Below are 27,840 nucleotides of genomic sequence, written 5' to 3'. Positions count from 1 at the left end.
TTGCAGCAGTTCATAGATATTTAAATGAAAAGACATCAAGAGCTGTGGTGGTGCAGTGGTTAGAATGCAGTACTACAGGCTAACTCACTGCTCACTCCAGGAGTTCAATCCTGACCGGCTCAAGGTTGACTCAGCATTCCATCCTTCCGAGAGGTCGGTAAAATGAGAACTCAGATTGTTGAGGGCAATATGCTGATTCTGTAAACCACTTAGTCAGGGCTGTAAAGCACTGTGAAGCAGTATATAAATCTCAGTGCTATTGCTATCAAGCCAATGGTTTCAAACCTCACGGGCTTCAGTAATTCACATCTCTTGAAGCATTCAGAATGGCAGAGTCCTCTGTCAACCAACCTACCTACCTGACAGATCCTCTGGAAATCATTATATTTGTTTGATAGATTGATGTCAAAGAAAGGGCAATGAAGAAATATTTATAGGAGCCTAGCAACAAATGATATGAGTGCACGAGATGAATAAGCCACTTACCTATCAGTCCAGTGGCAAAATACACCACACCATAATTAGCTGTGGTTTATTGATTGTGGTTTATTAGTTGAAATGCTTTGGATGTTCTGAGTCCACCAATGAACCCTCCCCTTCTTTTATTTAAAGACCAAGGGACAGGAAGTTTAAATAGCTTAAACCTGCACTTCTGGAAGCAAAAGGACAACACAGGTTTGGCCATCTTACAAAACTGGTTCCACTGTGCAGGGGTAAAAATGCAACAGTTGACTAAAATCTGAGCTCTGTCGTCACAGGTTTATACAGTCCTACTTTCTGAGATACCAGGACTGGAATGTAAAGTGGGGACAAAGCTAGTCAAACCAGGATATATGATATTTACATGTTTCTAGTTCAGTTTGTCTTACTTTTTTTCTCCCAGGCAATTACAAAACAGATTAATCCCAAAGCAAATATGAATAATAATTACAGCTAAAGGGTTTGGGGTTTTATTTGTTTTTATTTGTTTGTTAATGGCACATAGTAGTTTTAAGATCCTTCTTAATAATTTAATCTGTGATCCAAGTTGAGCTCTCATACTAAACAGAAAATGGCTGAGCATGTCATGTGAATATAGATAATATTTCAGCATCAATGACCAAGGTGAAAAGCTAAGCATGGACAAAATTAAATATTCATCTAGGAAAAACTAAGATCTTCCCATATAAGCTGTCATTTAAGCCGTTATTAATTCACCAACTTTTTGAGACTAAGTATACAAAGAATTTGAGTATATAATTCAATATCATATAAACATGTTTAAAATTTTAAATTTTGCCATAACTCTACATACATATATTTATATACATATATATATATATATCCCAAAAAGGTATCAAAAAATCACAGGACTATATCATGTATGTGAATGAACTCTCAAATATAATTTAGAACATCTTGGACTCTCCAAATAATGTATTTGAAAAGGTATAATGGGTAAAGTTTGTAATCATGTTATTTCTGCTAAGCCTTACTGCATTTTTGCTGATTAATATGGAGAGATGAGGTTTTACATGTGGACTTATAGAGAATGGGCTGGGTATGGGATGAAGAGGTGTTTAGTTGTATTTTAAGAGATAGTGATAAGTTGTTAATGTTGATTGTATTTGCTGTGGCTGAAGGGGGAGGCTTCTTCTTGTATCCTTTTCTTTCTCCTTTTTTTGTACATTTTTAATTTTCTTTTTTTAATTTATTTTTGAAATATGTATTTAATTAATGTTATCTATATAATATAATCATCAATAAATTTATTGGCTGTGGCCAGGGGGGCTTTTTATCAGGTTCGCCTGATCTGCCAGTTTGATCTGCCCTTTCTGGATCAGGATGCCTTATACACGGTCACTCAGGCTCTTGTCACGTCCCACCTGGACTACTGTAATGGGGCTCCCCTTGAAGAGCACCCGGAGGCTCCAACTGGTCCAGAATGCGGCCGCGTGGGTGGTTATGGGGGCGACTTGGCGCTCCCATGTAACACCTCTCCTGCACGAGCTGCACTGACTCCCGGTGGTCTTCTGGGTGCACTTCAAGGTATTGGTTACCACCTTTAGAGCGCTTCATGGCTTAGGACTTGGGTATTTAAGAGACTGCTTTCTGCCACCAATAGCTTCCCACCGACCAGTATGCTCCCACAGAGAGGGGCTCCTCAGGGTACTGTCGGTCAAACAATGCCGACTGGTGGCCCCCAGGGGGAGAGCCTTCTCTGTGGGGGCACCTACCCTCTGGAATGAGCTGTCCCCGGAGATACGGCAGATCCCAGATCTACGCACCTTTCGCCGTGCCCTAAAGATGTTTTTATTCCAACAAGCCGGGCTGGCCTAACTCTTTTAAATTGTTTTAATTTTTAAACTGTTTAATTATGGGTTTTAATACAGGGGTGCTTTTAATTGTGGGCCAAATTAATTTAATCGGATTTTAATACTGTTTTTAAATTTTGTGTTTCTTGTGTTTTATCTGTTGGCTGTTCACCGCTCTGAGTCCTTCAGGAGAAGGGTGGTATATAAATATAAACAATAAATAAATAAATAAATAAATAAATAAATAAATAAATAAATAAATAAATAAATATTGAAAAAATATAAAATTTTTAGATGACTCAACTTTAATCTCAAATCCTTTGATTCCTTTTTAGCAGAAGCAATGCCTCTTGGAAGATAGGTTGCAAGAAGATTTAGAATTTTCCAGATTAAGAAAAAGTAAGTACGGAGAATATGATAAATATGTTTACAATTAAGTCTATTATGGGTAATATGTTCCTCTCTTATAATTCCAGAATCTAGAATAGAATAACAGAGTTGGAAGGGACCTTGGAGGTCTTCTAGTCCAACCCCCTGCTTAGGCAGGAAACTCTACATCACTTCAGACAATGGTTATCCAACATCTTCTTAAAAACTTCCAGTGTCGAAGCATTCACAACTTCTGGAGGCAAGTTGTTCCACTGATTAATTGTTCTAACTGTCAGAAAATTTCTCCTTAGTTCTAAGTTGCTTCTCTCCTTGATTAGTTTCCACCCATTGCTTCTTGTCCTGCCTTCAGGTACTTTGGAGAATAGCTTGACTCCCTCTTCTTTGTGGCAGCCCCTGAGATATTGGAACACTGCTATCATGTCTCCCCTAGTCCTTCTTTTCATTAAACTAGACATACCCAGTTCCTGCAACCATTCTTCATATGTTTTAGCCTCCAGTTCCCTAATCATCTTTGTTGCTCTTCTCTGCACTCTTTCTAGAGTTTCCACATTTTTTTACATTGTGGTGACCAAAACTGAATGCAGTATTCCAAGTGTGGCCTTACTGAGGCATTATAAAATGGTATTAGCACTTCACGTGATCTTGATTCTATCCCTCTGTTTATGCAGCTTAGAACTGTGTGGCTTTTTTGGCAGCTGCTACACACTGCTGGCTCATATTTAAGAGTCCATCTGAGAGAGTCAAGTAGAGAGGAGTGCTTTCTCCTGATAATGTTTAAAAAACTGGAATTCATAACCATAAAATAGTGACTGCAATCCTCTGGGATCCATTCATGAAGGATAAATCAATCAATGACTATATATACAACCTCCAGTATTAAAGGCAAAATACATCTTAATATAAATGTGGGTTGTACAGGATCAGGATTTGAAGGGTAAAATATGATTCTGATAGAACACTTGAGGAATACTTGTGATAGAAACATTTTAAAGCAGCTGTGGGTTTTCTGGGACTTGCATGGCTGTCCTGACATATGATCCTAGGAAAACATGTGTTTGAAACATTTGCTGCAATCATAAGCAGAACAGTGCTACTGCAGTCACATCCTGTTTATGGGGTAATTATAAGCATTTTGTTAGTCATTATGGAAACTGAATGCTGAATTGAATAGATTTTGTTAAGATCTGCCCAGTTCTTTTAACTTTCTTGTTGGGTAGAATGAGTATGTACAGCAAATGTAAATTATTCCATTGGAATAAGGTATGCTTTATTGCATTAGTTGACTGCTATTCTATTCATTTGAATATAGGGCTATGATTTCTAAGATCTATCTGCACATATGTACAGTTAGAACTATGTTAACTACTAGCTTATTGAGGTTTTTTATTCCTCTTATCTGACAGATAATGAAACATGTTGAAAAATGCATTTGCCCAAAAATAGCATCTGGTTTCAACAGATTGTGCAATCCTAAAAGGCTTAAAACTGAAAGCAAAAATATTTCTCTAATCTACTTTTTTGCAAATTGTCTGAATGAGATAATGCTAGCTACATACATACATACGTACATACATACATACAATTTCATATTATATATATATATACATACATACATATATAATAATATAATATAATATAATAAATATAATATAATATAATATAATATAATATAATATAATATAATATAATATAATATAATATAATATAATATAATATAATATAATATAATATAATATAATATAATATACCGGTACACACACACACACACAGCTTTCTATAGAGTTAATTACACTTCTAGTAATTATAGATGCACTACCTCCAATTTACTAGTATTGTATGCTAACTTTAAACAGTAAATATAGTTCTAAGTACAAAATGATTGTGAAATATAAACAGCCTGACTTTATGGAAGACAATAGGAAAAATAAATCTGTTGTTTTTAATTTAAACTAGTGCTTGACACAAGAGGGTGACTTAAACTTAGTTGTTCAGAACAGTGAATAATTCAGGGATTATTGTGTTTACTCTTCTAGCCTCTAGAGCAATAGATTACAGTAGAAACAAAAAGGAATCCCAAAGACCAAAATGGTCTTGCATCTTCCAGTCTATAATAAAAATCTCACCTATGTATTTCATCTATGTTTAATTGCATCCAATGCATTTCTTAACTTTCTCAGGCATTTCACATTGTTGCTAAGCTTGTCCCTTGGGACTCTATCCATTTACTATGTTCACTGTTAATTAATTCCCTTGATAAATAAATAGCATCTTCAGCAAAGGATTACATATAATGGATTTTTCTTAAATACGATAGCTGCAAAAGGTATCCAGATTTTTTAAGTTTATGGAGATAATAAAACTTTTTCCTTTGCTTAATTCTATGTACTATTATACTTGCTTAACTTGCTTGTTATATATTAAACTACTGTTAAAAATACAGAAATTGTCATAAAAAGAGGCAACCAATGCAAATATAATCTTCAACATGGATGAAGCATTAATAATAGCATAGTGGGAGATTAGGTAAAACTAGTCATGTGCTATATCAAATTATAACATATTGTTCTGACTTAGTGGATTATGTGAATCCAGAAAGTTCAGTTTATAAACCATGATTTAGGGCTGTTGTGTGAAACAGAATATGATGTTTATAAAATCTTAATTGAAAGAAAAACATGCATTGGTGAGTGGTGCACGTAACTTCAAAGACTGTTGACCTTATCTTTCTATAGGGCACTTCAGCCAAAAAATCTTTCACATACACAGGTCCAAATGAAGTTTGGATGGGATTCTAATGGAAGCGTGAAATTTGAAAATGCAAAACCTCTGGTTTTACATATATTGAGGATGCTGTCTCCGAAACAATTACGTCCTTCTCAAAATTGTTCTCTATGCTACCTTCTGAGTATACACTTCTTTCTTGAAATTAAGATAGAATGTATAGATTTTAACATAAAAAGTCTCAGAGAAATGTTGTTGCTGAAAAAGCACTTCTGGAAATCTGTGGCAAGCAAAATGTTTAAGGATCAATCAAAAGCATTATTTCTAAGTCCTCATGCTGAGTCCTATTTCTCTGTGCTTCTGGTTTTCTACAGATTACTGTATACCAATTGTGAATACGCCTACCCTTTAGCAATTGTGCAATACAATAAAAGTGTAGCAGAACTTAGGGATGTCTAGTGAGAAACTATGTGTGAGCAAGACAAAATATTACGTGGTAGAGTGCTTTGACTTAAAAATTTGTGCTACTTTCCCATTTGTCCTGCTTGACAAGTTCTCACTTCCTTTTTGTTAAATTGACATTTAAAATTGGATGGTCATCAACTCATAGAGAATATTTTACTTGAAACATAACTGTTATTTAATTATATTTATATATCTTTGCTTCTATTATACTTTTTGTTATATTTTAGTTATAATGTAATAATGATTTCCAGCCAGTATAACTTTTCTCATCTTGAATCGAGTGAGGGGTGTTCTTTCTGTTGCTGTTGTTTTTTGCTATAGAAGGTAACATTTCTCAGTTGCCTTCTGTTCTTTTCCGGATCCTCCTTAGTCACGGCAGCAGCCCTGTTGTCTGATTTCTTTCGTTTAGTGAACCGATCGTGGGGTTAAAATGACTTTATCGAATAACTTTTCCTTACCATAGCCTGGCTAGTCAAAATCAGACAGTAAGGTAAATCCGTGACGTAAATCCCCGAGGAGCCCCTTAATATACCGTATACAAATGTCACGCTCATTCAGTTTTATTAACAACTTTGGTTCCTCCCCGCCTCCGCCGCCCCTCCCTTTCCCTCGCACTTTGATTAAACCTGCATAACTTCAACTATCTGAAAAGTACGCTGATAAAATGAGGCGAGTTGAGGGAGGCTCTTTCAAAGACAATCCCTTTCGTGTGTGTGTGTAGGGGGGAGAAATCTAGGCTGCTGTACCCATGTTCTATTCATACACCATCTAAGTAAGAGAAAGGTGGCATTGCGATGACTGAATTTGGAAACGTCGAAGAGAGGGGGGGGCGCGCGCGCCGGAATGGTAGGCGCGTCAGCGAGCTGGATACAATCCCGCAAAAGAGGAAGGTAGGTAATACGAGGCGGTGTGTCGTGCGCGCGCGGCGCTGGGGAGGAGCTACTCCTCTTTGAACTCGGCGAGCCGAAGCAGGAGGAGGCGGTGCCGCGTTGGGGCGTCAGGCCCTCGGCGCGGAGAGCTGCGAAGTGGCTGCTGCTCCTCCTGGCTTCCTTTTGCCAAGGGGGCCCCGACGGTCGCCTCTGGAAGGAGTTCTCTTCCCCCCACCCCGCCCCCACCGCGGTTTGGGTGCGAAGGCCAGTTCCGGCTTGGGAACTGGATGGGAAGCAGCTCCGGCGAGGGTGGCTGCAGGGGCGGCGGGCATGGGGGAGCGTCTTAGCACGGCGAGCTCTCCGCCGGAGCCAGACGGAGCCGCCCCCGAGCCGCGTCTCCCGGGCACGGAGACTCAACCTCCGCTCCCCACAGTCAGTGGAAGGACACCGAGGCCACAGCAAGAGGACGATGCTGGACCGCCGCCGGCTGAACCGCAAGGCCAGGAGGCTGGCGACGGCGGCGGGGCTCCCTTGGAGGAGGGTCCGCGATCGGAAGCACCAAGTAGCAACAGCTGCCGGCTTCCTTTGAGGCCCGTCTCCCGTGCGGAGAGCGAGGAGTCCCGCGACGGCCCGCCACCGTCTCCGCCTCCTCCTCCTCCTCCTCCTCCAATTCCAGGAGAAGAGGGCCGACAAGAAGACCCCCAGCCCGCCGTCTCGCCGCCGCCTTCCCAGCCAAGCGTAGTGGGAGCTGGAGGAAAAGGGACCCCTTCCGGCAACGTCGAGGTTGACTTGTATCTTCTGCCCGAATCTTTCTCCGGGCTGATCTCCGGGGACTTCGGGACCCTCCTGGTGCTGTCTTGCCGCGTCTGTCTGGAGGAGAAACCCCTGAAGCCGCTGCCGTGTTGCAAGAAGCCCGTCTGCGAAGCGTGCCTCAAGCGCTATCTCAGCTCGCAAGTGGGTACAGCTTTGGCGCAGTTGTCCTTGACCTGCCCTTCTCTCCCTTTCCCCGGAACGGCTTGGGGGAGGTGTGTGTGTGTGATGCCTCCCCCTCCCCAAAGGCCCTCGGCCGTGTGGTCTTCGCCGGGAGGCTCCCTCCCTTGTTTGCCTCCTAGGGCGATCCCGAGTTGCCCGTTCTTCCGTCTCCTGCGGGCGTCGGTAAAATCCGTGCCGGGATTATAGCGCTCGGCACATGTGCAGAAATGCTTCCCTCCCAAATCCGTGAAAACCCCACTCTCCACCGGACCCTCAGGCACACACGTATGTTTAGGGGACGAAGCTACCAGCCTTGAAGTCAGGGAAGACCTGGCTTAATCTTCTTCTAGCTCTTATAGATTCCCACCGTCGTCTTTTCCTATTTCATACAGTGATCGTAGGGCTTCTTAAATGTGGAACGTCCCTCCTTTTTACAACATGTTCTTCCTGAGTTGAACGTCTAAATTCTTTTATTGTTATCCTCCACATGGTTTAGTAACACCTTTTCTATCGGTAACACCCCCTCCCCCCACACACACACTTCCTGTTCGGTATCCTGCATCCCTGAATTTCCTGTTCTTCCTTTCTCCTCTCATTTCTCTTTGGTCCACTAGGCAAAACTTGTATGGGGAGAGGGGGGGGAGGAGAGATCACCTTGTTTTTAAAAGACACAAATGTCATGCTTTCCTTGAAGCTTCCTGCTTCTTTTGTTTGTTGGGTGGGGGGGAGAATGGTGATTGTATGGGCTGGTTGTTTATTGTCATTGAAGCCATTGAAGGCAGTGCAGTAAGAAGATAATGCAGCCTTTTCCGAATTTGAACTTACTCTAGGTTGGAACAAATCAGGTTAGAGCATGGATGGGCGATATGGAATAGAACAGTGGTTCTCAACCTGTGGTCTGTGAAAACCTTGGGGGGGGCACGATGTCATCACAGGGGGGGTCTGCGAAGAAATGTTATGATTTAAATCCTGAGTTAAGTCTGTGGGGTCCGTGGCCATGGTCTGTGGCCACAAAAGGTATTTAAAGGAGCTCCGTGATGAAGAAAAGGTTGAGAACCACAGGAATAGAATAAATAGAAAGTGGGTGGAAGTGGAAACATCCTCAAAGAAGATAACATCAAATTCTTCCATGTTGTTGTGGGGAAAACTAACCATGTGTAGTCACCGTAGTAATTGAGAATTACTCAACTTGAAGGAGATTTTTTACTTTACTCAGTGCTGTAGGAAATGGCATTGGCATTTTCCTGTGAATAATTTTCTTTTTTTCTCAATATCAACAATCCATTGCTGCTCTAATGCTTGAGTTCTGTTGCAAATCATAACTGCAGCTCCTCCTATGGGACACATAAACATACTTTTGCAATTTTTTTTCTTTAATGTTAGCTACACTTTGTGTTTTGATTTTTTTTTTCTCTGCCAAGGTCTGTCTTCACCAAAGTTCAATTTTTGCATTTCTTTTAGAGTTAAAATCAGTGCAGGAATAGTAAGTGAGTGAGTGAGAAAGAGAGAGAGAAAGAAAAGGAAGGAAGGAAAGAGAGTGAGAGAAAGAAAGAAAGAAAGAGGAAAGAAAGAAAGAAAGAAAGAAAGAAAGAAGGAAGGAAGGAAGGAAGGAAGGAAGGAAGGAAGGAAGGAAGGAAGGAAGGGACTTATTCCTCTGTAAAGAGGTGGGAAAAACTTGAATGTTATAGAAGGTGAAAAGGCTTTTCATTTTTTTCCAAAACTGTTCAGGCTAGTTAAGAAAAAAAGGGTGTATGAGTGAAAGAGATTAGTAAAATTAGCAACATTAGATTTGTATCCCATATAATGCTAGTTTACTTATCAAAAAGTGTTCCCATCACCATGTTGCTGACATTTTTGCATGCATTTTTTTCTTTATCTCATATTTGCTGATACCATCATAATTTTTACAAGGAAGATTAGCAGAGTAATCTAGCTAATTAGTACCTATAAGCCAAGGCTTGTTTTAACTATATTTTTCTGAGTTAGGTTCATACATTCTGCTAAATCATAAACTATGTTTTGCAAATGTGTTACATAGATTACACAAATCACATTATGAATTAATATTGTGAACCCAGATAATTGTACTTTAGTTAATAAACTGTGATTTAGCAGGAGAGAATCAGGTGACTTTCTAGTTTAAAACTTTTAATCAGTTTTAATCAGGCTAATAGCTTGGATATGTATTTAAGCAAGATACTCTTTTTATGCTGTGGAATAACTGTTATTCATCAAGATCTGTTGAAGATATTTTTATGTTCATAAAAGAATGTTTAAAGACCAAAGTGATAGTTTATTTCTATTTTCTTATTTTCTATATGTATTTAAATACATATATATATTTAATACTTTCTATTCATCTGAAAATAATACTAGAACAGATTACAATTATCAGAAATAAAAGAATCTTCAGACAAAATACAGAAAGAAAAGAGGGTAAGAGAAAAGAATTCTGTATATATTAACAGCCCTATGATGTAGGAGCAAGCTATGTAAGAGTGATATGGTTAAATGATATAACAGTCTATAAAGAAGTTGAATTCCACCTCCATATTTACATCAAAGAATCTGAGGCACTAATCTGAGCAGTTTTCACTATATGATTGACAAAAAAGCTGTTGTCTTTATGACTACATTTTTGTGGTATATTTAAACTGAGTCATTGGGATATGAAATTGGACAAAAGGTTATTTAATATTTTACATTTATATGAGGCTTTGCTCTCTTGTTCCAGTAAAAATAAAATCCTATGCCCAGTTTTGGTGCTAAATGTTTTTGTTTTGTTTTCTTGCTTGTCTTGATGCTCTTCTTTTGAAAAAGTTTATTTTTTACTTAACTTGATAGAAAATTCAGGTCTTTCAGGATAGGTGGAATGTTGACTTGCTGGTAGTATCTACTGATACACACACTTCCTCATTTTATTCTATAAAATTTCTCAGTAATTTTTGTTTCCCTAATTCCGTCAGAGGCTGGGGGAACTCAGCAATTTTGAGACACTAGTGACATTACTCCAAGCAGTTGACCAAGATTTATCTTGAAAAAACTTTTTGTGTTTGATTTTAATTTTAAACAGATACACATAAACACCTGAATTATAAAAAGGAATTTAATTTCATTTTTTGTACACAATGGAAAAATAGTTATTGTATGCTTATATAATTTAATTGTATGTTTAGTATGCTCCTGGCACTTAATAAGTTCGTATGTTGTAGGAAAGTTAAAAATAGTATATAACATGACAATAAATGTTCCGAAAGCTTCATATTTATTCCTTCCATGTTACAAACATCTCTGGGAATAGGTCAATGTTACTTTGTTTATCATTTGTGACATTCTTTGCTCTAGAAAGTACAGAGAGGTGTTTGCCCATAACCCAGAAAACACAATAAAATGTTTAAAATACTAATTGGGGAAAGGGGGGTATCAGTTACTGATGAATATCAATTAAAGCTCATACCACTGTGTAGAACTATGTATACAGATGTTGATTTTAGCTAAGTCTCGAGCTTTCAGTCACTCCAAATCTTAATGGTATGTCTCTACTCCAATATAATAAATTGAACTGAATAGGATTGCAATTTTTTTTGCATCAGAAGTGACAAACAATTACTTTTAAGATACTTAAACTCAGAGACAATCTGTTGAGAGGGCATATCTGAATTCATCACCTAAAGACCCTTGAAATGGGGCTGGGGCTTGAAGTATCTTTGAATACTAGAAGCACTAAATCAAGGTCATAATGACCCACAGTAATGCATATTGTTTTGGACAATTGGGTCATAGGTCCTCACCTTGCAAAGTCCTGAGCAAATGTTTGTTTAATGGGTAAATATACTAAATAATTAAACAAAAGGGTTTTTAAATATATATATATATATGAAAAATATGATGTGCATTGTGTGTAGCCCAAGTCTTGGCTTTGTTATTTCCTGTAGAACACACCATACAAGTGCATGCTAAATTAGGTAGGATAAAACTGTATGTATAAGGCGATCGGTTCTTGACTCATTTTTGATACACAAAATTGCGGCAGCTCCTTCAGCATAGCTTGGCCAGGAAATAGGAAATATTTTGTATGATCACATTATATAACCAGTATACTTCAAAACATGGGTTGGTCATGTGCTGTCTTCAACCAAATAATAATAGGAAATAACTGGATTATACAAGACAATAATACACAATGAAAAAATGAAACATTATAATAAGCCGTAATTGTATTTGTTTGCTTTGGGCATAGCGTTTTATGCACATCCAGCTATTACTGTGTTTGACAGGCTTAAGACCAGGCAATTGTATTCTTGTTTCAACAAAATATAGTTGAACAAACCATAGCTTAATCTAACATGTGAACCTACATAGTAACTGCAATGAATTGACCCTTGTATGCCTTAGATATAGTGGCTGAACAAGGAATGGAAGTTATGGCAAGAATATTCTTCATTTTTTTCTTTAGATATTTCTAGTGAGAAATAGAACATACGGTACTTAAATCTCAGCTAGAAATCATTCTAAAGCTGCTTCAGTCTTCAGGATTATGTCAAGTGATGGGGGCGGAATGTCCAACTTTCTATCTATGGCAAACATTTTCAAACTGCTTCACTCTTTAATCAAATTTTGTAAGATTCTCAAGGAAAAAGATCTCTTTTTCTGTTCTGCTGCTGATTAATGACTGTGTCAACAGAAACATTTCTGTGTTTTGTGTGTGCGTGTGAATTGCACACACTTTGTTTAATAATAATAATAGGCTTACCTCTTCCAACTACAGGAAGTCCTTGACCTATGACCTCATTTGAGCCCAAAATTTCTGTTGTTAAGTGAAACATTTGTTAAGTGAGTTTTGCCCCATTTTATAACCTTTCTTGCCACAGTTGTTAAGTGAATCACTGCAGTTGATAAGTTAGTAACCCAGTTATTAGGTGAATTTGGTTTCCTCATTGACTTTGTTTGTCAGAAATGGGATCACGTGACCCCGGGACACTGCAATATCATAAATATGAATCAGCTGCCAAGCATTTGAATTTTGATCACATGAACATGGAGATGCTGCAAAGGTCATAACTCTGAAAAATGATCGTAAGTCACTTTTTTCAGTGGCGTTGTAACCTTGAACGGTCACTAAATGAACTGTTGTAAGTCAAGGACTACCTGTATGTATATTAAAGAATTCAAATATTTTATCAAAATTCCACTAGGCTGGAATAACAACAAACCTGTACAGAGTATTCCTCGCTATATTAAAATTTGAACTAATTATTTGTTATAAAATTCCATGTAATGTATTATGTTTTATTCATTATATGATATACGTTGTTGTACAGAATATAGTTTATTCCCAAGTGACTTGTAATTTAAAATATAGACCTATATTTGAATATAAATAAATTTTCTTTTAAAGTTCAGTGATGATATTCTTTGCACCTGTGCAAAAAATATCATCACTGAACTTTAAAAAAAAATTTATTTAGATTTAAATTTATTAAACACTGTACACTGCATGCTGTTAATGAACTGAAAGAATAGTATTACACTACAGTAATGTCAGACAAATAATGAGCAGCTGGAGATAGAAGCCTGTGGAGTCAGCAGGCAAAAATAGGCATCATTTTGAGTAAGCTGAGTCACATCTTCAGTAGAGTTTTTCCAGCCAATTATTAATTGAACTTTAATTTTTTTTTATTAAATTGTTTGTGTATAGGGCTCGGGTGATGACAAAAAATGCATCTGGCAATATATTAGCCTTTTTAATTTCCAGCCATATGCAGTATATGAAGTGTTTTCTTGCTATACTGCACTTTCTTTCTCTTACCAAGTTATGGATTATAGTCCTTTAAATTGTTGGATCAAGATAGCTCTCTCTGAATTACCTTGGGTATTACATGAGTTGCTGTTGTTTTTGTGTTGTTTTCTGTTGCTTCTTTGTTTCTAAATGTTTTAACAATATGTAAACTACCCCAAGAGTATATGAATATACAGCATATAAATTTAAGTTGTTATTTCGGTGTGCTAATTTAAGGCAAGAACAACTGGCCAAATTTACCAAGCAAACGTCAGGGCATGTGGGGATTCAATCGATTACATAAATGTGTGCATTAATAACACTCAAATATTAATTAATATGTATGCTATGAAGTGTTAAGGGACTTCACTGCATTTACACAGCATTTTCTAAGATCTGCTCCAATAATTCCTGAAGCCCTTTTGCTGTGCAAGTCTTCCTCCCCTTTAAGACTGTAATACAAGATCTGTGAATGCTGTTGAATGCTTGATATGCATGTACTCTATGGAAAACACACTCCTGTGTATGTCTGTATGTTTTCTATATAGAGTAATGATGCCTTGTGTTCAATATACTGTTCAGAGTGTGCTGTGATGGCTCAACTCAAAATATTTTGCATTGTATGAACTGCCTAGGCTTTTTAAATTGAGTTTCCAGCAATTTTGAGTTGCAATTTATTATGCTGAATCTGAGGAATTACCTTCTTATACAGAAGCTATGCTGTTTTGGAGTCATCATCTTTCAGGCAAACTGGACCTACTTCCAACCAGGTAGACTATAGAGACCATATGCACCATAAAATACCCCTAATTTTAGTGTTTGATATATACCCTAACCTTACTGTTTTAATGTTTGATTCTTTCTTAGAATGATTTATATGGGGTGGCAATTTTAAATGAAATGGTTCAGATTTCTTCATAAGCAATGCTTTTAAAGTAACTACCATGGTGTTCTATCATGTTCTTTTTAGTGATAATTAACCAGTTTTTTATAGCTGGCTCTTACTGGATTGAGGGAAGACAGGTTTGAAGATTTGAATGTAATACAGATAAATTGATCCTCAATTTACGATCACAATTGAGCCCAAAATTTCTGTTGTTAAGTGAGGCATTTAAGTATGTTTTGCTCCATTTTATGACTTTTCTTGCCACAGTTGTAAGCAAATCACTGCAGCTGATAAATAAGTAACTCGGTTCTTAAATAAATCTGGCTTCTCCACTGACTTTGCTTGTGAGAAGGTTGCAAAAGGTGATCACATGATCCTGGGATGCATAAGCATCTGAATTTTGATCACATGATCATGAAGATGCTGCAAAGATTGCAACTGTGAAAAATGGTCATAAGTCACATTTTTCAATGCTTGTAACTTTTTCTGCTGGTGAATATAGGCCTTGCTCAATGCAAGAGAGAGGGAAAGCTTCACCACAAAAATTACTCTTCTTTCTACCATACATACTAGTTTGAACAATTGCTGTTTTATTAAACAATATTCTTAGTATTTTATTTATCTAGTTCTGAAATTTATATGCTGCCCATCTCACCTAGAGGTGACTAGTATACACCAGCTTTCCCAAATTGCTCTGCTCCTGGGTTCTGTTGACTGATAATTCCGAGATTTGTAATCCATCACAACTGGACAGTTTCAGGCTATGAATGGTTTATTGCAAAACTTCCAACATCACTATAATTACCACATTACAAAATGGGTTGGACCAAGGCCGATTTTGAAAGGAATTTTTAAAATGTTAATAGTCATTTTTTCCTTGTTTGCTGTTTCTTATTTGATTAAATAACATAGCGAATGCCATTTTAAAAACATTGCTGGCATTAAATGAAAAAGAAGAGGCACGTTAAGCCATGATTGTACTTGGTGGGTTACCCTAATTTTAAAAAGACATATTTAGCTTGCCAACCACACCACTTATGGTCTATTATGCTATATAGCTAAAATGTTGTGGTTGGAAACTTGTAATTTAATGCGGGTATAAGAAAAGTTGGAAGTTCATTATCTAAAATAATCCAGTGGCAATATGCGGTTTCCAGACTCACTTGAAGAGTTTTCTGAAACAGTAATGACATTTCCATGGAGAGATTTAACTGGTTGCTGAAAAGGATAGGCATTAATAATGGTCTGGAAGGCCATTGAGGTCAATTTCTTAGGAGGACAAAATTATTTGGGTCTACTTGAAGTTAGATGTCAGCTGAGCAAATTCAGAGGAAGTGTCTGAGACTACATTTTCACAGATTATCTGTGAGGAGTTTGATTCTGTAATATCCAAGGAACTGGACAAGGTGGACTGCAGCATTGACTTTCCACCATGTAATCATGGATTTTTGCCCTTCCTAGTTGGTGAAAGTTTCTGGGGAAGTGCTGGGAACCTATATTGAGGTGGTGATAAATGCATTGCTAAGTAGAGAGAGTGGCCATCCTCCCTGAATGAAGCAATAGGTGGTTCTATTGCATTACATGGACATTCTGGAAACATGTCCAGAATGTTTCCAACCTTCTGTTTTAGAGAAGGTTGTTAAGAAAGTCATGGGGCTGCCACTTAGAGAGCCCTGGAGGAATTGGACTCAATTTAGTCGGATTTCAAGCTTGGGCATAGTACAGATATGACATTGTTTACATTGTGGGTAACCAGATAGGGGAAATGTGATGCCCCTAGTGTTGTTTGATCTCTCTTATTGCCCTTCATATTGCCCAAGGATTATGGAATCCTTCTGACTTGCCACCAAGATTTGGAATGGGAGGCACAGTGATTCCAACAGGGGTGGCTCCAGCTGATAGTGATGGAGAGAAAGTTATAGGCTTCGCTGTTATGGAATGAAGTCATTCTTCTTCTAAGCATGGGCTTAGGTATTTTCAATACGTAAGATAATGCCAATGAAATCTCTGCAGATACTTGCAACCTGTTTGGGTCTGGAAAGCAGAGATAGATTGAGTCTTAACCCCTTTGGGATGCTGTGGCTCTGGGTTTGTAACCATTCAACTCCAGAGCAGTTTGCCACAATAGTTCTGGTTTGGGTTGGTTTCTACTGTATTGACTTGACTTATAAGTTGGAAGTTCTTTTATGATATACTGCTCCTCTTAGGGAACAAGCTGTAGCTCCCTCCTGTGATACAGCCTTTTCTTCAAATGATACCTTTCCTTTTGGCATTTTAGGAAGTCTATTAAAACATTGCTAGTTAAACTATTATATTTTCCCTTCATCTTTAAAGTAGTTAATTATGACTAGTTGATTGTATTTTATTCCTAACTCCTTGGTCTTACTATAAAATTATATGTTGTATTTTCTTTTTTTATCTTTTTATGCTAAGTAGGAACCAGTTCATTCTTTCAAGTCTGTCTGTCCTTAATCCAAAAATGATTGTGGTTATGCCCCTCAAAGTAATAAGGCAACCAAAATGGAGTTTGCTTCATTAAGAGGAAATGCATTAATTCAGAAATAGCTTGATTGGGATTCAAACCTCAGTGTGTTAACTTTTTGCCAAACAAGTTTCAATTACTGAAATGATATAATATGTGTTCCTGAAAGCTCCCTTTGGAAGAATGTTAAGTTCTACAGAAGTGAGAATGTTTCATGTTAGATGAATATTCTGTGATTTCAGTTTCTGTATTAAAATGTTTTTTAGATGAAGAAATTTTGGAAAAGTTACTCAGTCTGCTGCAGAATATTTCATGGTTTGGGATAAAAATGTGGAAAAGGAAGTTCTTTACAAATATTGAATTAACGAGTTTACATATTCCACTTTCACATTAATTTATAGTATGATAAACAGTATTACGTTTTTATGTCTCAAGCTTGGAAGCAGATTGAATTTTAATTAAATTTCAGACAAGTGGTACTATTCCAAAATTGGGTTCTTTAAGCTATGAAAATGTAGTAAATGAGAAATATTCATTTGTGCTAAATAAAATAACATATACATAATCTGTAGATATTTATATACTTTGAAGGAGTAGATGGTAAGATTGGAAGATATATTTTCTGCGTTTCAAAATCAGTTTCCAATTCAATGTTAAATTGTCTTGAAAAGAAAACAAAAAAAAATCAAAAGTTTCTATTCAAATAATTTTGATTTAGGATTTAGACACATTCCATGGAAACAAAATTTCTAAGGAGAAAATAATAAAATTGCTACAGCAGAAAGGAAATTTGTTGTCTTGCACCTGCAAGAACTATTTTAACTGAAAGGCAGTTTTGCTTCTTGATAAACTAGACACCAGGGAATCCTAGCAAGGAGAACATTCAGACTGTGGTGACTCACTGTCTCTTACCACTAATTTATATACTGATCATTGAATTAATTTACCTTGCACTCAAATTTTAAATACAGCAGATACTTTTGCAACCTTCCCCAAGCTATCACCTTCCAATTGTGTTAGGGTTGCCATGTTATGTGGGAATTGCAACTCCAGCACAATAAAGCATGCTTTATTGATAGCTTCTGCTTTAATGTATCTACATACTCATTGATTTGTGTAGCTGTAATGGAATGTGTAGATGACCTTGGGGGAAAAGGGGGATGAGATGCTGCCTAGGAAACGATCAGACAAGAGAGGCAGGTTCCCCCCCCCGGGAGTTAATAGTCACAGAACGTTAGGAAGGACCCTCCTAATTGTTCAAATGGTTAAAAGTGGTGTACTTGGAAGATTCTATCAACGTAGCCTCACAATAAAGTAGAATTAGTACATCTACTGTATTTCTTGTCTGGCTTATGGTATATGTGCGCGCACGTGTGCGTGCATGCGCCTACGTGTGTGGTGTGTGTGTGTGTGTGGGGGGGGGGGCTGACAGTAATTTACTGTTACCACACTTGTATGTCAAAATTATTAGAGTACTGTATTAATATTAAATTGCATATGAAGCATTAGTGTTATTATTCATTTGACTGATTACCTTGCAATTCTAGCTGTGGAACCTGATACATTCCTCTCTAAATGCTATAATGTGAAGCAAAAATGCACATTATGACATCTCTAGGGCTCTATATGGGTCCCAAAAGGTTGGGTGTGGCCCCTAAAGCCCTTCCAAAAGTTGTTGCCAAACTGCATTTTTAAAATGTAATATTACAAATGACAACTATAAAATGCATCAGGAATATCCCTATGTTTATATTAAATTAAATATATATTTAATTCTAAATTAAATAATATTTTTAATCTTCAGCCTATTTTTGGTTTGTGACCCCATTCCAAGATTAGTGTGATCCTTAGCCCCAAAGTGCTCTATACCCAGGCATTAAATGAATGTATCTAAATACTGAATTTTCAACACATTTTGGTATGCTGACATAATACATAGTTGCTCTAAATATTGCAGGGCAGATATTTTATTGCAAATGTTTAGCAGGATACTTGCTTTTAAATAATATATAGTTTTATCTAAATTCAGCTTTATATAAGCAATAAATAGTGGATAGCTGGGATGTGTGAAATTAATCTCTTATTAGTGTCTCACTCTATTTATTCCTGATTCCTGTTTTTTAAGATTTCCTTAAGAATTATTTTTTGCTTCTGAAATACCAAGTAGATACTTAAAATAATTACGCAGTATGTAAGTAAAGCCTCCGTACGGTATTATTTCATATAATACATCATGGTACTTTTGAACCTTACTTTAGTCTTCAAATAATGTCTTCTTGTATTAAAATTGCATGTATGAATAGTTTGACCATTTACCTCTGAATTCAGTGTCTTTGTTGAAATGTGATGATCAGGAAATCATTTCCATTCATAGTAAAAGAAGCCAAAAAGAGAACAAAAAGGCAATCAACACCCAGATGAGCAGAGAATAACACCAAAATTAACATTACGCCAACAATCAAGAAGCAAACAGTGGTTCATAGCATACCAGATTTAATTGTGGTTGAAAAGAAGGAAACGTGAATAACTGATATGGCAATAATGGGGGACAGTAAACTAGAAGACCAGTAATTGGAGAAGATCACTAAGTATCAAGATCTGAAAACTGAAGTTGGAAGATTATGGCATAAACCAGCCATGGGGGTCTCAGTGGTTATTGCCACACTGGGTGTCATAACAAAAAATCTTAGATAGCACTTAGAAAATCTGCACATTAACAAAATTTTCATCTGCCAAATACAAAAGCCACACTGCTTGGATTTACTATGTTGATACATTGCTATCCTAGGTTCTTGGGAAAAACTTGATGTATATGAAGGCCAACTTCAGCTAAAGAATTGGCAGCTTTAATTTCACATTGCTGTGTACAATAATAATAATAAGTTGGTAAACTCTAATCAAGTGAACGGCCTAACTGTGGAATAGCTGTGAACAGCCAGATACTAAGTCAAAGCAAAACAAGAACCTTATAGTATCTTCCAGTTAAATTCCAGCAACTAGCATTGAGGGGCTGACTGCTTCTTGACAATAAAAAAGTAACATATAATGATAATATTGCCAGTCATTTAGCCTCTGTGGATTTATTGAATGTTCAGGAATTACAGCAAATTCAGAAATTAAAATAGTACCAATATTTTTTGTTGGTCATGAAACATTTTTCTGAAATAATCCATTGAACCTGTTGAAACTAAGCAATTCTGGAATTGGATCAGAACTTCCAAAGAAATTCCACTCTTCCAACAGAAAAAAAAATGATAGCATGATTGTTGTTTTATGTCTTATCTATATTTCTGCATGGAATTTTAGGACAAGGGATTTTTTTAAGTAACGGAAGTTTATTTCAAGAAGTTTTTCTTAACATTGTCTTGCTGTTGTGTTGCTGCTGTGTTATTCAACTCCCACTATACCTAGCACAGTTTGTAGTCTTAAGACATGTGGAGGGAACACGGTTGGAAAACGTAATTTTAGATGAGAATATTCTTCAAAATGTAGAATATTGTGTCCTTGTTGATATTATTCTCAAGTCCAACTTGTAAAACTGATTTCTGCTTTCAGATCTTGAATGGATTTGGGCTGGGTTATTTGAGAAATAGCTATTACTACTTTTAGAACAAAAGAATGTCTCCGCTTACTTTTTAGATCAAGTGTAGAGAGATATTCAGTATCATCTTACTGCTTGAAGTTTAGTAAGAGACATGTACTCCCAAAAGGCAACATTTCTGGTTCAATCACAGGTTAATACAGCAATTATTGAAGCATGGTTCTTCTAAAAGCTGTTGTAGTGAGATAATTTCAAAATGTCCAGAATTAAATCAATGATGTGCAACTTCTCAAGTTTGAAGTCCTTTCTTGGCCTTTGATTGCCATGCTGGGTTACACTCTACAACAGGGGTGTCAAACTCATGTCACGGTGGCATCACGTGACATATAGGGACTTTTTTCCCCTTCGCTAAACTGGGTGTGGGCGTGGCCAGCACGTGACGCATCCAGCCCGCTGGCCGGGAGTTTGAAAGCCCTGCTCTACAAACTAGAGAGTGGTGCTAGGATAAAATATACAGTATAAAAGCTAAAAGTAAAAGTTTCCCCTGTCCAGTCATGTCTGATTGGTGGTGTGTGTGCTCATCTCCATTTCTTATCCAAGGGAGCCAGCATTGTCTGAAGACCATTCTGTGGTCATATGACCAGCATAACTATAAGCACACAGAATGCTGTTAACTTCCCACCAAAGTGGTACCTATTAATCTATTCTCGTTTGCATGCTTTTGAACTGCTAGATAGGCAGGAACTGAGGCAAATAATGGGAGCTCACCCCGTTGTGTCGCATTCGGGTCTCGAACCCTGGCTGTCAGCTTTTTAGCTACAAGCTCGGTGTCATTAAATGCTAAGTCATCACGCTCCTTATACAATATATAAAGTGAAATATTAAGGCTGTGAAGTGTTTGAGTTTCACTTTGAAAATGGTGCTTTGAAACACTCAGGAATGCAAATGCAGCCATGTTTGGGCATCGTTAAAGCAGCAACTGTTTACCAGAATGTACAGCTGATAAACTGTAGCAGAAGCCTCCCTCTAGCAGCTGTGCAAACCTGGAAAATCAGCATATCTGCTTTAATGATATGCAGACAGTTGCTGTATTTGCATGCATGTGAATTGTCTTTTGAACCAACCCTAATTATTGCGCAGACTTATAAAATTATCAACATAATTGCTTTACATAATTATGTTGTGCTGTTGTCAAGTTATATTGATAGTGGACATTTGAAGTCTCTGGGTGCTACACCTAAAGCTTTGGCCCCATGCTGATTTAAATCAACAATTTTAAATTAGGAGGAAACTAGACCAATTTAAAACAAGTTCTTGCTAGTGCGATGCATATCCTTTATATTGAGCCGTGGTGGCGCAGTGGTTAGAATGCAGTACTGCAGGCTAACTCAATTCTCACTCCAGGAGTTCGATTCTGAGAGGCTCAAGCCTTCCATTCTTAGGATGGTAAAATGATCCAAATTTTTGGGGGCAACATGCTGACTCTGTAAACCACTTAGAGAGGGCTGTAAAGCACTGTGAAGAGGTAAACAGGTAGTCCTTGACTTACAATCACAATTGAGCCCAAAATTTCTGTTGTTAGGTGAAACATTTGTTAAGTGAGTTTTGCCCCATTTTATTTCTTCCCACAGTTGTTTTTTTTTTTTTAATAAAAAAGTTTTTATTTTCTGATCAAACAAGTATACAATATAAACAATCATTCATACTATCATCAGAAAAAAAGAAAAAAAAATCAATTTGGTAAACTCAATCTTCAACCCCTCCTTACCACCCCCCACCCCCGACTTCCCAGAACAAAAACAGGGCATAGATTTCACCAAACATTCGCTAAAATAAACTAGCTAACTGCAAGATTTAATAACTCCCAAGACCCCTTAACTCCCCTTTTACAATTTCATCAACCTCCCTTTATATAAACACAAAGTAACATGTAATCCAATAACTCTAAGAATTTTAAAACCATTAACAAATCTTAAATATTCAAACCTAAAAACATTTTTCCCCCTCCTATTTTTCTCAAAGTTCAGATATTTTGAAATCTCATAACAAAAAATAAACCTTAGATATTCACTAATTAAATTTCTACATTTTTATAATTAACCATTAGTACATTAACTAGAAAACCAAAAAAGATTAATCAACCATTAATACATCATATTTAAAAATCAATATTCAACTTTATACTTTTTCCCCCTCAGTAGTTATAACACCTAAAACATAATCAATTTAAACCATGAATAGAACAACTGCAAAGCCAAAAAAAAAAAAATTAATCTTCCATTCTTGGTTTCTTATTTTGAAATCTCATAACAAAAAATAAACCTTAGATATTCACTAATTAAATTTCTACATTTTTTAAGTTTCTAAATTTCCCCCCTTCATTATTCCTCCCTCCAATTTTTAAAATTTAAAAGATAATCAACAACATAATTAACCATTAATACATAAACTAAAAAACCAAAAAGGATTAATCAACCATTAGTACATCATATTTAAAAATCAATATTTAACTTTATACTTTTTCCCCCCTCAGTAGTTATAATACCTACAACATAATCATTTTTAACCATGAGTAGAACAACTACAAAGCCAAAAGAAAAGGTTAATCTTCCATTCTTGCTTTCTTTTTATATTTTTTCCAATCTTTCTGCATCCCTCCTACTTCTATTTTGAGGAGGTTTTTCATTTTAATTTGAGGTTGATATAACTGCAAAAATTGTCCCCTTTTTAAAAAAGTTTCCTCTGATTTAGAGCCCCCAAATCGCCTCTTCATGCTTATATAAATCAGTTCATTTTCCACTGTGCTGCTCCTCCAATCCATGGACGGGTAGCTTCTCCTTAGTTGCTGGGCAGAACTGAGTGCTGATCTCCTTCCTGTAAAGTGGTCACGCCCACGCTGTCCAATCAGCTCCAGTCTTTCTCACTCAGTTGCTGTGAGAACTAGCAATTCTGAGTGCTCTATAGTATAAATTCTAATATTTTCCTTGTTTATTATTTTTGTCTCCTTCCCTTTGTGTTTCAATACTTGGTTCTTTAAAGTGAATTTCGGGGCTGCTGAGACACGCGCGAGCTTGGGGCTCCAAGTCGCAGTCTCTGCTGCCTGCATAGGCTAGCGGCCTTCCGGATCCGACCCGGCCGGGCGGATCCGTGTATAATCGTGGCTGGCCGTCGCTTGGAAACTGATTGGACAGCCTGAAGCAGCGTGGACGCGTGCAAGCTTGGGGATCCAAGCCGCAGTCCCTACCGGCTAGATTCAGCCAGTAACCCTCCGGATCTGACCCGGCTGGGCGGATCCGTGCAAGGCTGTAGATCGCCGTCACCAGAGCCATCGAGACGGTAGGACTGACATCGCCGCAGCGTCGGGATCGTTAGCGGCTCCGTTTCTTTGGCCGGCGAAATTAAGAACAGCTGGGAAGCGCCTGGAGCGCCGTGGGCATTTTAACCTCCCGCCGAAGCCGCGTTTGAATTGACGGCCGCCAATATAGGAGGAGGAGGCTGTGAGGCGCTCGCAGTGCCTTTGCCCTTATTGTCTTTCCCGCCAGAGCCGTGTTTGAAGTGACGGCCGCCATTTTAGAAGCAGGCGGCCATTTTGTGGCTCCATACCAAAGGCCCCAGGATTGTTTTGTCGGACTGGCTATTGTTGAAGGGCTTGAGCTCAGCGATTTCTGAGCCTTTGACCCACATTCTAAGGGGGCAGATTTAAAGTGGATCATCCTATTGGCTGGCATTTGAGCTCAGCGTCTTCTGAGCCTGTTAAATTTTATCTTAAAGGGCGCATTCCCCATCTGAAAGCCGCTGAACAATAAGTCACCTGTCAACGTGTACTTTTCGCTTCTCTGCTTTCCAGTCAAAGATGGCGGATATCCCACTATCTTCGGACTCTGAGCTGGACTGTTCTCCCCCGCGCATTCAACAACCAGCTCGGGCGAAAAAGACCAAAGGGGGGCGGCATCATGCTCAACCAAGGTCTAATAAAGCAGAGCAACGTAGACACCAGGTTTTAGAAAAACAATTTGAGAAGGCCCGTCAGCAGTCTTCAATTCCTGGTCAGTCCTCGGTGGCGGATGATGGAGCAGGCCCGTCCAGAGCCTTTCAATTGGGATCATCTTCGGGCGGACAGGTTTTGCAAGCCTCTTCTAATCTTCGCCAGTCTAGAGGCGTTTCTATGTCACTACCAGATGTGTCAGGCCAATCTGTTCCGGAATGTTCTGCTCAGAGGCGTTTACCCGAAGCGACTTTTACACCAACTGCTGCTGGCCTTCGGCCTGATTTCCCAGATAATTCTGTTAATTTTCAGGCTGCCTTGTCAGATGCGTTAGCTAAGATTCTGGCGGCGGGGATTCAGCAAGGTGCGGTGGGTTCTGCTCCTCCTTCCATTGATCCACCGGTACCAGTTCGAGCTGAACCTAGACCAGCGCAACCTGCCACTCGCCAGACTGACGAAGTATCGTCGGATGAATTCGAATCCGGCGAGATTTGCCCTGAGGACGTAGAATTTTCGGAGGACGAAGGCCTCCCACCGGACAGACCTGTTTTTACTAGCCTTTTCCGTCCGTCTGTTTTTAAATCACTCCTACACAAAGCCAAACTTACCACAAAGTTTGGCGTTTCGGACGTTCAATCGGACAGTAATTCTCAAGCACCACACGATGCTCTTTTTCAGGTCTCGAAACCGGAACAAGACGTAATTCCTTGTCCTCCGTTGTTCTCAAATGTCATCAATGCGGCCTTTGGTCAGCCAGGCTCTTTGTCTTCACCAAGTGGCATTGACAAACGTCTCTACGCCTCAGCTAAAGAACTGGAGAATGCACTGGCCATACCTTCTGTTGACCCTCCTGTGGCTAGTTTATCTACGTCTTCTTTACTGACATCAGACGTGGCAGATGGCCTAAAAGCTGAGGACCGAAAGATGGAACTTGGGTTTCGGAAAGCGCACCAGGCGGCAGCTTGGGCAATAAAGGCGGCCACAGCGACTTCATTTTTCAATCGCGCCGCTCTAATCTGGCTCAGACAATTGCAGGAGAGATTACCACCTGATGACACACGGCTACATCAGGACATTAATAAGTTAGTGGCCGCAACTGAATATTCGGCCGACGCATCTCTCACGGCAGCCAAGTTTGCTTCCAGATCTATGGCAGCATCTGTAACAAATCGTCGTTTGTTTTGGCTCCGTAATTGGAGGGCGGATGCCAGAGCCAAGTGGAAGTTAGCGTCCGCTCCATATTCAGCTCCATCTCTCTTTGGTGCCGCTCTGGAACCGATTTTAATAGAGGACAAGGACAAGCGCAAAGTCCTCCCATCCTCCTTTCGTCGATCTGAGAGGAGATACACACCTTATTCTCAGCGGCCGCCCTTTCGGACCTACTCAGGGTCAGGCGGACCCTACTGGCCTCGTTCATATTCCCAGTCTTCGGACAGGACCATGGACAGACAATCTTTTCGGGACCGCTCACGGGGCCAGTCCCAGTCGAAACGCCCCTTCCGAGGCTCCAGTTTCCGTCCAGCTCGCAGGGGCAAGTGACGCCCCCGAGTCAGGTCCTATTGGGGGTCGACTCCAGCACTTCCACCTCCAGTGGGACCTATCGACAACAGACGCTTGGATCCGTCATACGATTCAACAGGGCCTTCACATCGAATTCCACTCCACACCGCCCAACAGATTTCGCAGCTGTCCTGTTCCTCTGTGTTCCTTGAAAAGACAACTCATGGATGCAGAAATAACGCATCTTCTTTTCATCAAGGCGATAGAACCAGTGCCCCAGGGACAGGAATGCACCGGATTTTATGCTACCTTGTTTCTGGTGCCCAAGTCATCGGGCGGTCACAGGGCCATCTTGAACCTGAAGAGTCTCAACCGATACGTTCGGTATCGCAGGTTCAAGATGCATTCCCTTCGGTCGATTCTGGCGGCGGTCAGACCCAACGACCTTCTACAATCTGTGGACCTGCGCGAAGCCTACTTACATGTCCCAGTGCATCCTCTCCACCGTCGTTACCTGAGGTTCGCCTACAACAACAACCACTATCAATATTGTGCGATGCCCTTCGGGTTGTCATCGGCACCCAGGACTTTTACCAAACTGGTGGAGGTAGTGGCAGCGGCTGTCAGGGCGCACACAATCCGATTAATGTGTTATCTGGACGATATTATCGTCATGTCGACGTCGCATGCTCAGGCTATGAGGGACATGGAGTTGGTTTTACAGATTTTCCAGGCCCACGGTTTTTCCATCAACCGTCAAAAGAGCCACTTCTGCCCAACAACCCGTTTACATCATCTGGGAGCGGTGATAGATTCGCAACTGGGCCAGGTATTCTTGTCCCCGGCTCGCATTCAGGACCTCAGGGCAATGGTGAGCCAAGTGCAAGGTCAGAGGAAAGTGCCACTTCTACTACTATCTCAACTGCTAGGGAAGATGGTGTCCTGTATATCCATCGTGCCGTGGGCTCGCAGGCATGCCCGTCCCCTACAGTGGCTGCTGCTTCCCTTCCAGAAGCAGGGCCGCGGCACTTCCAGATATCCAATTGCCTTGCCTCCTCAGGTTCATCTATCGCTTCGGTGGTGGAGGACTTCCGCGATTCAGAAGGGGTGTCTGTTTCTCGAACCCAACCGACTGGTCCTGACATCCGACGCAAGTCTACACGGTTTGGGGGCTCATCTACAGGACGCGGTGGTACAAGGTCAGTGGTCTCCGGCGGAGCGGGCGAACAGCATCAATTGGCTGGAATTGAGGGCTGTTCGTCTCGCGTTACGCCACTTCCATCACATCCTCGAGGGCCAACATGTGCTGGTCCGAACGGACAACATCACCACCAAGGCACACATAAATCGGGAGGGGGGCACCCGCTCCAAAGCCTTGATGATGGAGTCCGAGAGACTGTTAGCCTGGGCGGAACTCCACACAGCGTCTCTGGTGGCAGACCACATTTCGGGACAGTCCAATGTGATGGCAGACTGGCTCAGCAGGGAGCACATCGACCCTGCGGAGTGGAGCCTGAACCATGCCGTCTTCGATCAGCTGACACACAAATTCGGGCAACCTCAGGTGGACTTGTTTGCCACTGTTCAGAACGCCCAGCTACCCCGCTTCTACTCCCGCTATCCAAGCGCAAGATCAGAGGGCAGCGATGCACTACGTTGCCCGTGGCCCACCGGACTTCTTTATGCCTTCCCCCCGATTCCTTTAATCCCTCGCTTACTTCGGAAACTGATCCGGGAGGGTGCAGAGCTGTTGCTGATAGCCCCACTATGGCCTCGGAGACCATGGTATGCAGATCTGCTGGAGCTCTCCATCGTTCCACCCTGGACGTTACCGGCCCGGACAGACTTGCTAACTCAAGGGGTCGTTGTCCACCCAGACCCGCAATGGCTCCGATTAACCGCCTGGCGTTTGAGCGGCTCCAGTTACAGAAGGACAGACTGTCTGTTGGGGTCATC

General features: G+C 39.6%; 1 protein-coding gene across 1 annotated transcript in view; it reads left to right on the top strand.

Annotated features, from left to right (window-relative positions):
* Positions 1-7,069: 7,069 nt before the first annotated feature.
* Positions 7,070-27,840, top strand: part of RNF217 (ring finger protein 217) — a 51,718-nt gene continuing 30,947 nt past the window's right edge. Inside the window, exon 1 of the mRNA XM_070952823.1 lies at positions 7,070-7,693. Coding sequence (XP_070808924.1) covers positions 7,070-7,693 — 624 coding nt within the window. The remainder of the gene's footprint in view (positions 7,694-27,840) is intronic.

The sequence above is a fragment of the Pituophis catenifer genome, unplaced genomic scaffold (assembly GCF_029215685.1).
Source record: "Pituophis catenifer annectens isolate HBS135680 unplaced genomic scaffold, rPitCat1.0.hap2 SCAF_1, whole genome shotgun sequence".
NCBI lineage: Eukaryota > Metazoa > Chordata > Lepidosauria > Squamata > Colubridae > Pituophis > Pituophis catenifer.
Note: the sequence above shows the minus strand (reverse complement) of the source record. Positions and strands in the feature narration are given on the sequence as shown.